Source organism: Pristiophorus japonicus, chromosome 13, assembly GCF_044704955.1.
Source record: "Pristiophorus japonicus isolate sPriJap1 chromosome 13, sPriJap1.hap1, whole genome shotgun sequence".
NCBI lineage: Eukaryota > Metazoa > Chordata > Chondrichthyes > Pristiophoridae > Pristiophorus > Pristiophorus japonicus.
In genome coordinates this window covers 49299533-49313838 of record NC_091989.1, presented here as the reverse complement: position 1 = coordinate 49313838, position 14306 = coordinate 49299533, and the positions used below count along the sequence as shown (strand labels likewise).

At 41.3% G+C, this 14306-nt stretch overlaps 1 protein-coding gene across 1 annotated transcript in view; it reads left to right on the top strand.

The window, feature by feature from the left end:
- LOC139278551 (cAMP-dependent protein kinase type II-beta regulatory subunit-like) overlaps positions 1-14306 on the top strand; it is a 100815-nt gene that overhangs the window by 83671 nt on the left and 2838 nt on the right. Inside the window, exons 7-10 of the mRNA XM_070897435.1 lie at positions 5551-5652; positions 6059-6133; positions 10358-10423; positions 12167-12299. Of these exons, the coding sequence (XP_070753536.1) occupies positions 5551-5652; positions 6059-6133; positions 10358-10423; positions 12167-12299 (376 nt within the window). The remainder of the gene's footprint in view (positions 1-5550; positions 5653-6058; positions 6134-10357; positions 10424-12166; positions 12300-14306) is intronic.

Sequence of the window (14306 nt, the reverse complement as noted above, 5' to 3'; positions counted from 1 at the left end):
TTGTGGCGGAGGCTCAGCGAATGTTTGGTGCGAGATCGTGGCTGAGATTCGGTCCAGGGCCTGCGCTGCCCTTTTATCCTCCCGCACTGCGGTGGTGTCCTCTCGCAGGTCGGGGTGGCCCACAATGTTTCAGGGCCCGCATTGCTCTTTTATCCTCATATCATATATACTCTCATATACTCTCATGTACCCTCACATATACACACTCGTATATATTCACACACCAGCAAGATGTTGGTAGCAGTTCCAAGTAGAAAAATGCCAAAAAGGAGTGTTTGAAACAAAGAATAGGTAAAGAAAATACACCTTAATTTATAACATCTTTAATGCAGTTAAGCTACTGATGGACCTTGGTGTAGATGCACAAGAATGTAGCTGTGCAAGTGGCCAAAACTGTAAATGACAAACAGAAGCCTTGGTTTTGTATCTGGAGGTCATGTTGAACTTGTACAAAATCCAAGTTGGGCCACAGTTGGAGTACTGTTTACAGTTTAAAGCTCTCCAATACAAAAAATATATAAAAGCTATGGAAAAGATGCAGAGTAAATTTACCAGCATATCAACAGGGATAAGGGTTACAGTTGGAACAGAGACTTGAGAAGTTAGGGCTTTTTTCACAAGAGCTTAGAAGGTTGAAGGCAACTTGATAGATCTTCAAGGTAATGATGAGTTATAATAGGGTGACTTGTGATGGATTGCATTCATAGATTACATTCCATGTCATTAATATATATCAAGAAAAGCAGTGGTCCCAGTACCGGCCCCTGGGAAACACCACTGTATTACCTTCCTCCAGTCCGAAATACAACCGTTCACCACTACTCTGTTTCCTGTCTCGTAGCCAATTTCGTATCTATGCTGCCACTGTCCCTTTTATTCTGTGGGCTTCAACTTTGCTGGCAAGCCTATTGTGTAGCACTTTATCAAACGCCTTTTGGAAATCCATGCACACCACATCAACCGCATTGCCCACTTCAACTCTCTCTGTTACCTCATCAAAAAACTCAATCAAGTTAGTTCAACACAATTTGCCTTTTGACAAATCCATGCTGGCTTTCCTCAATTAATCCATACTTGTCCAAGTGACTCTTAATTTTATTAATTTTGTCACGGATTATGGTTTCTAATAGTTTCCCCACCACCAAAGTTAAACTGACTGGCCTCTTGTTGTTGGGTTTATTCTTTGTTGCACAAGCGGCAATTTTGCTAGTCGTGGGACTAGTAGTTGCCTGTGACGGTTTCTGAGTTAAATCCCAAATTACACAGTAGACAAATGACAGTATTGGTAATGTTCATTTGATACAGGAAAAGTACAAGACTCACTACTTATACTCTATTTAACTCTGCTTAACTCTGCTGAAAGACGTTCCAAAGGGTGTTCCGTTCCACTCAAAATACTCACTCTGTTCAACTCTGTTTAACTCTGCAGACAAGGTGTTCCTCTCCGCTCAAAATACTCTGTTTAACTCAACACACTCTTAGTTATCCAATACGTCCCGGGTGATCAATCCAGTCCTGACACTGTTCCTTCAAGGGTCGCTCCCTGGTCCCTGCTTCTGTCGAGTGTTGTTCCCGAGTTCTCGCTCTGGACTGTCCGAGCTTGTCTATCTTTATACCTTTTATGTCCCTCAGTTAACCATGTGTGTTGCTACTTATTGCCTGCTTGTTTCTACAAGATATAGAGACATTCTGCTGTTATCTCAACTTGTGTCTCGTCTCCAAATTATTACCAAGTTAGGAGTCTCCCTTCCCGTGTTTGAACATTATCTTGCATTCAATATTTACACACTATCTCTTACCCAGGGTACTCCTTTGATTTTGGCTTTATAATCCTGTAGTTTCCCAGCTGTTTTACAACTTACCTCATCTCTTATCTCATTGACCCTGAGGTTAAAGCCTGCTTGTTTTTTGTGCAAGAGAGTTTATTAGTTTTTTTAGACCCCAGGTCTGAACTAGCTTCTTAAGCCTTTCTGATATTTCCACATTCTTGCACCCTTTTTTCAACAAGGGTGTAACATTTGCAATTTTTCAGTCCTCCTGGCACCACCCCCGTATCTAAGGAGGATTGGAGGATCCTCAGTAATTTCCATCTTTACTTCCCTCAGCATCCCATCCTGGTCCTGGTGACTTATCTACTTCAAGTACAGCAGCCTTTCTAGTACCTCATCTTTATCAATTTTTAGCCCATCCAATATCTCAACTACCTCCTTTCACTGTGACTTTGGCAGCATCTTTTTCCTTGGTTAAGCCAGATGCAAAGTACTCATTTAGTACCTCAGCCATACCCTCTGCCTCCCTGCGTATGTCTCCTTTTTGGTCCCTAATAGGCCCCAACCCTCCTCTTGCTACCAGTTTACTATTTATATGCCTATGGAAGACTTTTGGATTCCCTTTTATGTTAGCTGCCAATCTGTTATCATACTCTCTCTTTGCCACTCTTATTTTCTTTTTCACTTCCCTCTGAACTTTCTATATTCAGCCTGATTCTCACTTGTATTCTCAACCTGACATCTGTCATACGCTTCCCTCCCCCCCTCCCTCCCCCTTTCTGCTTCATCTTGCTTGCTCTCTCTTTCATCATCCAGGGAGTTCTGACTTTGGTTGCCCTACCTTTTTCCCTTTGTGGGAATGTACCTCAACTGTACTCCAACCATCTCCTCTTTAAAGGCAGCCCGTAATTCAATTTGCCTGCCAATCTTTGATTCTAATTTTACCTGGGCCAGATCGGTTCTCAACCCACTGAAATTGGCCGCCCTCCAATTAAGTGTTTTTACTCTAGATTCCTCCTTGTTCTTTTCCATAGCTTATGATACTATGAACACTGTTCCCTAAATGTTCCCAAATAGATTCTGTCCTTGACCTCTTCAGGACCTCCTCTCTCTCCAGCACTGTAACATTCTTCGTAACCAATACTGCCATTCCATCTCCTTTCTTTCCTTCCCTATCTTTCCTGAACACCATATATCCAGGAATATTTAGTATCCAATCCAGCCTTTTTTTTGAGCCAGGTCTCCGTTATCACCACAACATCATATTCCCATGTGGTTATTTGTGCCTGCAGCTCAGCAATCTTATTTACCACACTTGGTGCGTTTACACACATGCACTGTAAACCTATCTTCGATCATCTTATATTCTTTCTTAGTTTGACCCTACCTAATGCCGTACTATTACTTACTTTAGTGCTATCTGTTTCTCCCAGTCCTTTGTGCATCTTGTTCCCCTTTCTAATGCTACATCCTGGTGCCCATTCTCTTGCCAAATTAGTTTAAATCCTCCCCAACAGCACTAGCAAATCTCTCTCCTCCCCTCCTCCTCCCCCCCCCCCCCCCCCCCCCCAACGAGGAGATTGGTCCCAGCTGTACTGAGGTACAACCCGTCGGGCCTCGACATCCTACCTCCCCCAGAACTTGTCCCAATGTCCCAGGAATCTAAAGCCCTCCTTTCTCTCCTGCCTCCCCCCCCCACCACCCCTGCAGAATCTCTCCAGCCACGCATTCATCTGCTCTATCCTCCTATTTCTATACTTACTAGCTCATGGCACCGGAAGCAATCTGGAGATTACTACCTTGTGAGGACCTGCTTATTGATCTCTTTCCTAACTCCCTAAAATCTGTTTGCTTGACCTCATCCCTCTTTCTACCTATGTCGTTGATACCGACATGGACTGTGACCTCGAGCTGTTCACCCTCCCCTCAGAATGCCCTGCAGCTGCTCATTGACATCCTGTTTGCGGCCACAGAAATGCCTGTCTGTTTCCGTAACTATCGAGTCCCCTATCGCTATTGCTTTTCCGATCTTCCTCTTTCTCCTTCTCCTGTACAGTTGAGCCACCTGTGATGCCATGGACTTGGCTCTGCTCCTCCAATGAGCCATCACCCTCACCAGTACTGAACACTGGTTGGAGAGCGAGATGCATGCAGGGGGTTCCTGCACTATCTGCCTGGTTCTCCTTGTCTGTCTGGCACTCATCCATTCCCTCTCTGCCTGTGCCCTCTTAAGCTGCAGGGTGACCACCTCCTGAAACATACTATCCATGTAGCTTTCAGCCTCGCTGATGCACCACAGTGACGCCAGCTGCTGCTCAAGCTCCAAAACCTAGAGCTCGAGCTCCTCCAGCTGATGACACATTCTGCACATGTGGTTGTCCACATCCTGGAGTTCCCACATGGCACATGATGTGCCTTCCACAGGACTGAGGTGCCCTGCCATCGTCTATTAAATTGAGCGTCAACTAACTTAACAGAAATAACATCAAGACTTTTAAAAAAAAAAAAGCAATCAGCAGGTACTCGCCAATCAGCTCCTTCCCTTGGGCTGACGTGACAAGTTTTTTTTTACCTCGCTGACCCTCGTGCTCTCTCCAAGCTCTCAGGCTTACTTTTATCTCCGGCCACTTGGAGGGGAAATTGGAAGTGATGATAGAGATGTAGCTGGATGTTGACAAACATGAAAAATGATTGTGTATGCAGATGATATCTCCATGAGCAACATTTTTCAACATTTATTCATTCACGGGATGTGGGCATCGCTGGCAAGGCCAGCATTTATTGCCCATCCCAAATTGCCCTTGAGAAGATGGTGGTGAGCCGCTGCCTTGAACTGCTGCAGTCCATCGTGGCAGGTTTTTTTGGAGACGAATGGTTTGCTTGTGGCCATTTCAGAGGGCAGATCCAGGTGGATTTTTACAACAATCTAGTTTCATGGTCACCATGCTGGCTTTTTAATTAACTGAATTTAAATTACCCAACTGCTGTGGTGGGATTTGAACTCTCGTCTCCAGATTATTAGTCCCGGTCTCTGGATTACTAGCTTGGTAACGTAACCACAATACTACCTACCATACCTGCAACATGTAAATGAGCAAAAAATCAGAGCCCAAAGATGAAACTTTGTAGGTGAGCATAACTGGGTGGGAGGAGAAACCATCGCTGGAGATATTCTGCCTTCATTGGACTGTAATCAAACATGAACAGTCTTCTGGAGAGAACCACAGAGGAGAAATGGTGGACAATGATGGAGTAGTCGACCATAACAAAAAACACTTAAGAAATCAAAGTTGCAGTTGAGGAGAAATCATGTTGTCACTTTGATTGAGCTGTCTTGATGCTTTGAGCAGGTTGCTAACCAGGTTACAGGGATTGAAAGACAGAATTTTGGGAGAGGTGACTATCGAACTGGGTGGCAACTATACAATATTCAATTTAAACCCTAGCGACTCGAGACACTTTTTCCACCTGGAGGGAAATAAGCAGTAGGCTACCCCGAGATACTGTTGTGCACCATCTTGTGGCTAATTTGAGCATTGCAGACAGATGTTTGGAAAGACCTTGGAAAGGGGAATGATAAAAAATTGAATAGTCAAGGTATTTAGTCGATTTATTTATATTTCTAACTGGTGTATTGGTAAATTATATTTTACAATTTTATTTTCTGTTGAAATTTGATCATGTTATAAAAGTAGAATTTGCAAATTTATAAAACTGAAAAAACAGTTCTGTAATTTTAATGTTGGTTGTATAAATTAATAACTGGCTACCATTTTTCTAGGATAGGGCAACTTTTCGTAGAATTATTGTCAAAAACAATGCCAGAAAACGGAGATTGTATGAAGAATTTGTCAAGTCACTGCCACTTCTAAAATCACTAGAAGTAAGTACGGTGCATTTGTGTTTATGCAAATTCTGATTCAATGTTGTGTAAATAATTAGCTTTGTTTGGATACTATATTGAACCTACATTTGTGTTCTGTCCTTGTATGTTTAAAACTACGTATAACAGTGTAAATGTACCATATTTATAATGTGTGCAAATTGCTACGGTTAAGAAATCTGGAATCCCCAGCGTTATATTTTTGTTCTGTATTTCTTGATGTAGACAAGTACCTGGAGCTGATTTAATGAGTAATATAGAAAATATTTATGCACAAACTCCAAGGATGTTATAACTTAAATCTATTGCAAATATGTGACTGGCAATAGGCCAGCCTTATTCATAGTTGTGTGGAGTGCTGCAACTGATAACAGAAAATTATTTTCAAATGTTTCTGTTTCTCAAGTTAGGAGAAAGAATGAAAGTAGTTGATGTATTTGGAACCAAAATATACAAAGATGGAGAACGCATAATTGCTCAGGTGCAGAATCTTCATTTTTTTCCCTTCTCGTTCTGTTGTATTTAGTTTGACTCTTAAAGATGTCCGCAATGGGTGTAACAAATAGAACTCTCAAACATCGGCATGGTAAAATAAAAAAAAAGCTTTAACTGTATAAAATGTATTTGCTTAAATTATGGTTAACAGTATTGAATTTTCAGTGGTTAAAGCATTTTGACCTAGGATTGAGATTTGTGTATCATTTATGATGAAATATCTAATCTAGAACATGGCAGATTAAATTTAATAGAAGTGTGAAGTGATGCATTTTCGTAGGAAGAATGAGGAGAGGTAATGTGAACTAAATGGTACAATTTTAAAGGTGAGTGCTAGAGCAGAGACCTGGGAGTGTATGTACACATCGTTGAAGGTGGCAGGACAAGTTGTGGGGGTTGTTTAGAAAAAAAGCTTATGAGACCCTTGCTTTATTAACAGAGGAAGAGAGTACAAAAGCAAGGAAGTTATGCTAAACCTTATACAACACTAGTTAGACCTCAGCTGGTTCCAGTCTGGGCACCACACTTGAGGAAGGATGTCAAGATCTTGGAGAGGGTGCAGAAGAGATTTACTAAATGGTACCTTAGAATAGAGAAGGTTAAGAGGAGATTTGATAGAGGTGTTCAAAATCATGAATGGGAGTAAATAAGGAGAAACTGTTTGCAATGGCAGAAGGGTTGGTAAACAGAGTACAGAGATTTAAGATAATTGGCAAAAGAACCAGAGGGACATGAAGTAACTTTTTTTTGTTTACACAGCAAGCAGGAAAGGGGTACTGAAGTGATGATCAACCATGATTTTATTGAATGGTGGTGCAGGCTCGAAGGGCCGAATGGCCTACTCCTGCACCTATTTTCTATGTTGTGATCTGGAATGCACTGTCTGAAAGATTGTGGAACTAGGTTCAATAGTAATATTCAAAAGAGAATTCGAAAAATACTTGATGGGGGAAAAAAAACACAGGGCTATGGGAAAAGAGCAGGGGAATGGGATTAATTGGATAGCTCTATCAAAGAACTGGCACAGGCTCGATGGCTGAATGACCTCCTTCTGCGTGTGTCATTCTATGATTCCACGATAATTTAAGCATGATAGTGAATGCAGTAATTTAGTGTCCCACTGCTAAAACTACTAGTTGAGCTGTGCAGGCCCAATTTCAGGTCAATTTAGTTTATGTTGGGTTCTGTGTAATAAAGCCATTAGCGTACATGACTGCAATTCATACACATTGTACTACTCTCTTACTCCACCACCTCCTGCATTCTCATCCCCTGCCCCTCCAGCTGTCTTTTTTTCCCCTCTTCTTGTCCTCTCTCATGTTTGTCTCCAACTGTGGGTGGGAAGAGACAACAGCCCTCAATTCATGGACGGCTGCGTCGCTAAGGAGTACGCCGCTGACATCCAAACGAAATCCTCACTTGCCTCGTGAAGTTGCTTTCAGACGCTGTTAAGTTGTGTGTAGCGTAGTTCACGAATCCCAGGGACGCACCATTGTGCGTATGCAAACCTAGGATCATGTGGGGCAGTGCTCCTTTCACTTCCTGACTCTTAGCCAATCAGGAAACATAGTATTCCCACTACACTATCCAAATGTGTGCTTCAACATTTTTCTTCGATTCGTATTTGTTTTGATATATTAAACGATTTGATGTCAGGCTTCGGCTTTTGAATTGCTGACTTTTTAAAAAAAACAATCTCATTTTAAATAAAAGATCTCGTAAGATGAACAAGTCTGAAATTTTACCTAACACAGTAAATTTAAGCTATTTTGATATGCACAATTTAACCTAAATGCATAGCTAATACTTCAGTGCACTTTAGCAGATAGTTAATGTTTCTGGCCTCTGGATAGGAACCATGAAACTCAAATAGAATGCTTTTTATGGGCTGTAGCATAAACCTAGCTCAAAATTAATACAATTCTCTCATTCTCTTTCCCCCCCCCCCCCCCCCCCCTTGCACTGTGCAACAAGCTCCTGTGCCTGTTTGCACCAGCTGTAAAATTCTCAGGGTAACTAATGTGCAGTAAGTGGGCAATTAGCCCACTTTTCACCAGAACGATAATTTCAACGGGTGGGTGAAACATGCAGTGAAGCTGATGCATCGTCGGAATTTAGTCAGCGGAAGCCCTGAACTCGCGGTCAATTTCAAAGGTGGTATGACAGCGTACTCAGAGTATGCCAACACTGAATTCAGGATCAATACAATTGCAATGGGGAGTTCCCCATGGTTCCATATATGAATGTCCTCTTGTATCTCTCTTCATGCAACATCCAATGTTTCATCATCAAAGGGGGCCAGTTCTGCCCACCAACTCTTGATCTTCTATTCTAGCTGTTCACACAGTTACATCAAACACCAGTTTTAAAATAGAGCAGCAGCCATTTAAGATATGTCACTCTCTTGACTCCAACACTTTTTCATTCATAGTGCTCTCTGTGCTTTTGAAAATGCAAATTGAACACAGTTATTAGTTCAATGAGCTGGCCTCGCAGAATCTGGTGAACTCCGATTCATATTTCCCATGCACATGATGTCGGGCTGATGCAACCTATCCTGGCGTGCTCTCTTTCCAGGATTGTGTAATGAGCCTTGTAGTGCCTTATCACCCTGAAACTTCACACAATTTGACACTACAAATTACTTTTTAAGCCTCCTAATGTTTAGCAGGGCAGCACAGCTATACTGTGCCAGCAATGCCCCAGGACTCCAATTGGTCTCTACTCTCTGTGCAATGCCATGGGAGATTTGTTGTTCATTATTAATAATAGTGTATTGTACATTAAAAATCTCCTGCACAGGGGGCTGACATTTCGAGCTGCTAGGTGAGGTGGCCCCTCCCCCCACGGACCATAACTGCAGCAGTGTCCAGTGGAGGGCAAAAATTGTTTGGCTATTTTGTTGATCATGTTCAGCAATCTGTTTACCACCCATCTTTCTTTGGTTTGCTTTTTTAATCTGAATTTAGTGACGGTAGTGAAGAAATAGCACAGAATTAACAAAATTGGATTTAAATCCACTCACATAGGTATTTTTCTTGGAGGAGGAGGAGGAGATCAATGTCTTGTGCCGATGAGTGAGCAGCAGGTCTGGTAACAGAGCTGCAGCTGCCAAATTGCATATGGAATATCTGGAACCTTGGCATTGTTTGGCAGCATTTTGGATAATTAAGTAGAACCATGTGGCGAGGTGTTCTAAACACTACCCGTCTGTCCGCTGTAGGGGCAGCTAACTGTGGCTGATAGAACACCCTTTACATTGCAGATATAAAACTGGCAATAGAGAAAAAAATAGAATTTGATATTGACTTCATGGACCAGCAGAACTTCTGACAACTGAGACTACCACTGAAATAGACGCGCCAAACCGCCAACGATGCAGAGGAACCATTTCAGTGACCTGGATAATTTGATAGCAGACAAATCAATTGTTGTGGGAAACTTCAACGTGCAGTTTGGCCAAGGTGGTGTCATTGGTCCCAGTGATGTTGAGAAGTAATCCTGCTATCTTTAGACAAATGGTTTTGCTTGGAGCTGGTCGTTACCAACAGCTGTCTGCCAGCCAAACTCTTGCTGGCCTTTTTGGGGGAAAGAGATAATATGCAGCCGAGAATAGCAGGCAGTAGTAGAGTTGTGCTTCCTTCTATGCTGTGCGGCCTAGTAACAATATTTGAAATTCAGGGGTCTTGTCCACTTTCCCTTTTGCAGCGTTAGTTAGCGCAGTTACCAGCACATCATTGGTCACCTTTCTGTGCAGAGATATCAATTGAGGTCTTCTAACTGCTTCTCTAATTCATTTCTTTTCCACCATTTCCCCCCCTCCCAACAAAAATTCTTGATAGAATCCACAGTATATGGAACAGTCAGCTCACAGACCTGATCATGTACAGCTACCAGGATGTTTGAATAGATTGGGAGGTTTTCCTTTCTTGCTAGTTTTTTTCTGCTTCTCAGAACAAAGGTGAGACTGATGGACTTTCATCCAAGGGAAAAGCCAAGCATAATTTATTTTGGAGTTAAACTCTGAATCTATCTTTTTTGTTAATATTCCAAAGATCATTGCTCTATACTAATACTATCAAGGTGTCGAGGTAAGTTTCCAGTGGACAGATAACTTGGTACTATCTAATTTTGAACACTTATCAAAAAAAAATTTTTTAATTCTTCTATCATTATTCATAAATTTAACTAGTAATTTTTCATCCTTCAGGGAGACAAAGCTGATTGTTTTTATATTGTAGAATCTGGAGAGGTCCGGATAACTATGAAGCGCAAGGTAAATGCAATTACTCAGTCTTTTTAGAAAGACAAATTAAATTACTAATCGCACATAAATGTGTATGTGAATAATTAAAATATATATTACAGACTAATGTGTAATGCCTCATTGAAAACCATAGCGTCTCTGCACTATATTCCAATGTTAATCCTATTCACATGAAAATTATCAGAAACCTGGATGATTGGGTGAGTTAAATGGAGAAGCACTTTCTGTTCCTACATTCTTATTTTTCCACTTTGCAACCATCTTTGAACCCAAATCAGTTAACATTCCCACTTGAACCACTTCTGCAGCCTGGGTTCTTCCCCCCCCCCCCCCCCCTCAAAAAAATAAAAGGTTGCTTCATCCAAACAAACTTTAAGTTGTCACAGACTTGACTAATGAAAGAACCCTTGCTAATATTTTTGAATGTAAGTTAACACATGATCAAGGAACATATAGTGCACGGAAGACTTCATCACTTAAGCATGCTGATCCTAAAACAGTTGCATATTTGTAATTCACACTGCCTATCCAATACCATGTATGTAGCTACCTTCATTATCCCATTACTAAACGCTCTGTCTTAAATCTGAGAAATGCAATTAAGATGTTTGTTCCTGATGTTTATAGAACAACTGACAGGATCACTCACTGTTGGCCAATTTTGGCATCACCTGTTTTTAAATTGAATTTAGTTGGTGACAAGATATTTTAACATTTCTATGCAGGGCTGTACATTTACAGAACATGTTTTAAAGTGGGATAAATGGTAGAGGACCTTTCTATAAGCAAAGTAAAAAAAATGTGTGTAGTCTGGGGATTCAGGACGAATGTGAAAAAACGGGCACGATAACCTCAAAACACTTCTAAAACTGATCAAGAAGCAACATTGAAAAACAACATCGAATGAAAACCCGCAGTTTAAAAATGTGATTTTTAATTGTAAACAAAATGCTAACATAATTTAAAAACCTATTTTAACTTGTGTGGTGTATTTAAAACCATGAAAATTGAGATGATAGTGAGTGACCTAATATGTTGCTCAGTAAGCATGTAATACAAAACAAGAACTGGATCAATTAGACTTAACATTGGTGGAATTGCAGATACAGTTCTGAGATTCACTTGGATTATGATACTGGTATAAGTACTACACTTTTCAATTCAGCAAAGTTGAGACTTCAGGATTAGTGCTTGATAGATTTCAAAGTAAATTAGTTACAACAAAAACAATGAATTGATTTATGACTGTTCCTGATATTAGCGGATAAATGTTTAATGCATTGGTATGACCTGTTTCTGTGCGCAATTTTAATGGAGACATTTAAAATAAACTGATTGATGTCTGTTAAAATAGTGGATGGAGGAATGTTATAACAAAGCATTGGGTATGCTAATATCAGCAAGTCATTTTTTTTTTATCTTCTCCATTCTGCTTTGAACAAGCTTCATTGCTCTTCGAAGCAAAAAGTGCAGATGGTGGAAATTTTAAAACAGAAAATGTTGCAAACACTGAGCAAGTTGGACAGCATCTGTGGCGAGAACGGAGGCATTTAGGTTTCGGGCATGGACCTTTTGCCAAAACTCAACTCCTGAAGGTTCCACAACCTAAATGTTAACTCCCCTGTTCTCTCCACAGATGCTGCCTGACTTGGAGTATTTCCAGCATTTTCTATTTTTGTTTTCTTAAAATGTATTTATATATGGAATTCATGCGTTGAGAAATCATTTCCTTTTCGGTTTCATTAAATATAGGCTAAACCTGATGCAGATGGTGGAGTGGAAATAGCTCGCTGTTCAAGAGGACAATATTTTGGAGAACTTGCTTTGGTAGCAAATCAGCCACGTGCAGCTTCTGCATATGCTGTAGGAAATGTGAAATGTCTCGGTAAATCTTTCACAGTTTAAGGAGCATTTTAAAAATGGGTTGGGAAAATCTCATGGTTTCCTGGTACAAGTTGAACCTCTCTTATCCAGGACTCCCTTATCCGGCACCAACCCTTGGTACGGCACTATTCCCGGCCGCCGGGTGAGGCAAGCGCAGAATGCTGCCGGTCAAAATCCTTCCTTCCCTGGTCTCGGAACATATAGTAAAAAAAGAATTCGTACAGGGTACTCACCAATGTAATCTTTCTCCCCAATGTTGGGGTTATCGGCTGCCTCCTCCTCGTCGCCCTGCTGGAACTCATGCAACCACAGTCCTCTGGCCGGCCACTCCTCCCCACAGCGCTCCCTCGGGATGAGTGGGGGGGTCGGGCCGGTGGGTCCTGTCCTTGGATATGCTCAGGCTGCACCAACTATTTCCCCCCCCCCCCCCGACTCTTTGGGCGGCCCCTGGCTCTTTAGCCCGTGCCGACTCTTCGGGGGCCACCACCGTCTGATGACCTCTCCTCATCAGGCAAAATCCCTCATTCAGCACAGGCCAGGTCCCAAGGGTGCTGGATAAGGGAGGTGAAAATGTAATTCCTTTAAATACTATTTATATTAAATTAATTCTAGTTTAAGTGAATGTTGTTAACAGAATTTCAATGAGACTTGAAAGTTCATAGAATACATGTAACCTGGATGAATTGGGGTGGGTGGAGGCATTTGTGGAGTATAAACACTGGCATTGGCATAGGTGTGTTTCTGTGTTGTAAGTTCTATGTATTTTGCTCAAATGGCAATAGGTTTGGTGATTATGACTATAAGGACATGAGCAGTTTGCTTTGCTAATTTCATGGTTTAATCATTGGTTCTAATATAAGATATTTTACTGTCTTCCTGTATGTAAAAAAAAAAATTGTATCTTAAATTGCAAAGAGGATGCACTTTTACTACAACTCCAGCATTGGTGTGAAGCAGTTCATGGGTTTGTATGTAACCTTTAGGGCTGCTGACGAAGTCTCCGTGCGGCTCTTTGTCAGCCGGCGCAGACACGATGGGCCGAAATGGCTTCCTTCTGCGCTGTAAATTTCTATGTTTCTATGGGGTATACTGAAACATCAATCCATTGTTGGATGCTGTACACTTCAAACATTCCCTCTTTTTAAACCTCAAAACACATGTTGCTCTCTCGATCCTGCCAAAATGAATTTTACTGGAAATCATCATTGCATATGGCAGTTGTTTTAAAAAGTGCATGAAGATGTGGTTTGAAGCAGTTGGCTCTGGAAGCTAAATTTTTGGATCTGACTGGCTATTTCCAGTCTGGGGTTTATAATTTATTCCATTCCTGCTGATCATGAATTTCACTCCTCACATTTCCCCAAACATGTTGATGGCTATGATCTAGATGGTGTAGACTGTCTCTGGTTTCTGCATGATGAGAATGGGGCTTCTACCAAGAGTGTTATAAACAAATTGTAAAATTATGGAATGTAATTTGGCACCATCTGCCCAGATGGGAATTTCAGTGTAGATTAAGTGAAACTCATTATCACCCAAATCCCACTTCCAATTTTGCTTCCAACCCGTTGCAATTCTTGGGAGAGGGCCGTCCTATGAAGAGAGATTGAATAGAATGGGCCTATATTCTCCGGAGTTTAGAAGAATATGAAAAGTGATCCCATTGAAACATTTTTTTTTAAGAGGGCTTGACGGCAAGAGTCTAGAACTAGGGGGGCATCGTCTCAAAAGAAGGGGTCAGCCATTTCGAATTGAGATGAGAAACTTCTTCACTCAGAACATTGGGATTCTTTGGAAATTCTCTACCCCTGAGAAATGTAGATGCTCAGTTGTTGAGTATATTCAAGATGGAGATCGATAGATTTTTTTTGGCACTAGGGGAATCTAGGGACATGGGGATAGGGCAGGAAAGTGGAGTTGAGGTAGAAGATCAGCCATGGTATTGAATGGCGGAGTAGACTTGAGGAGTCGTAAGGTCTACTGCAATGGTCAGAAAAGTCTAAATAAA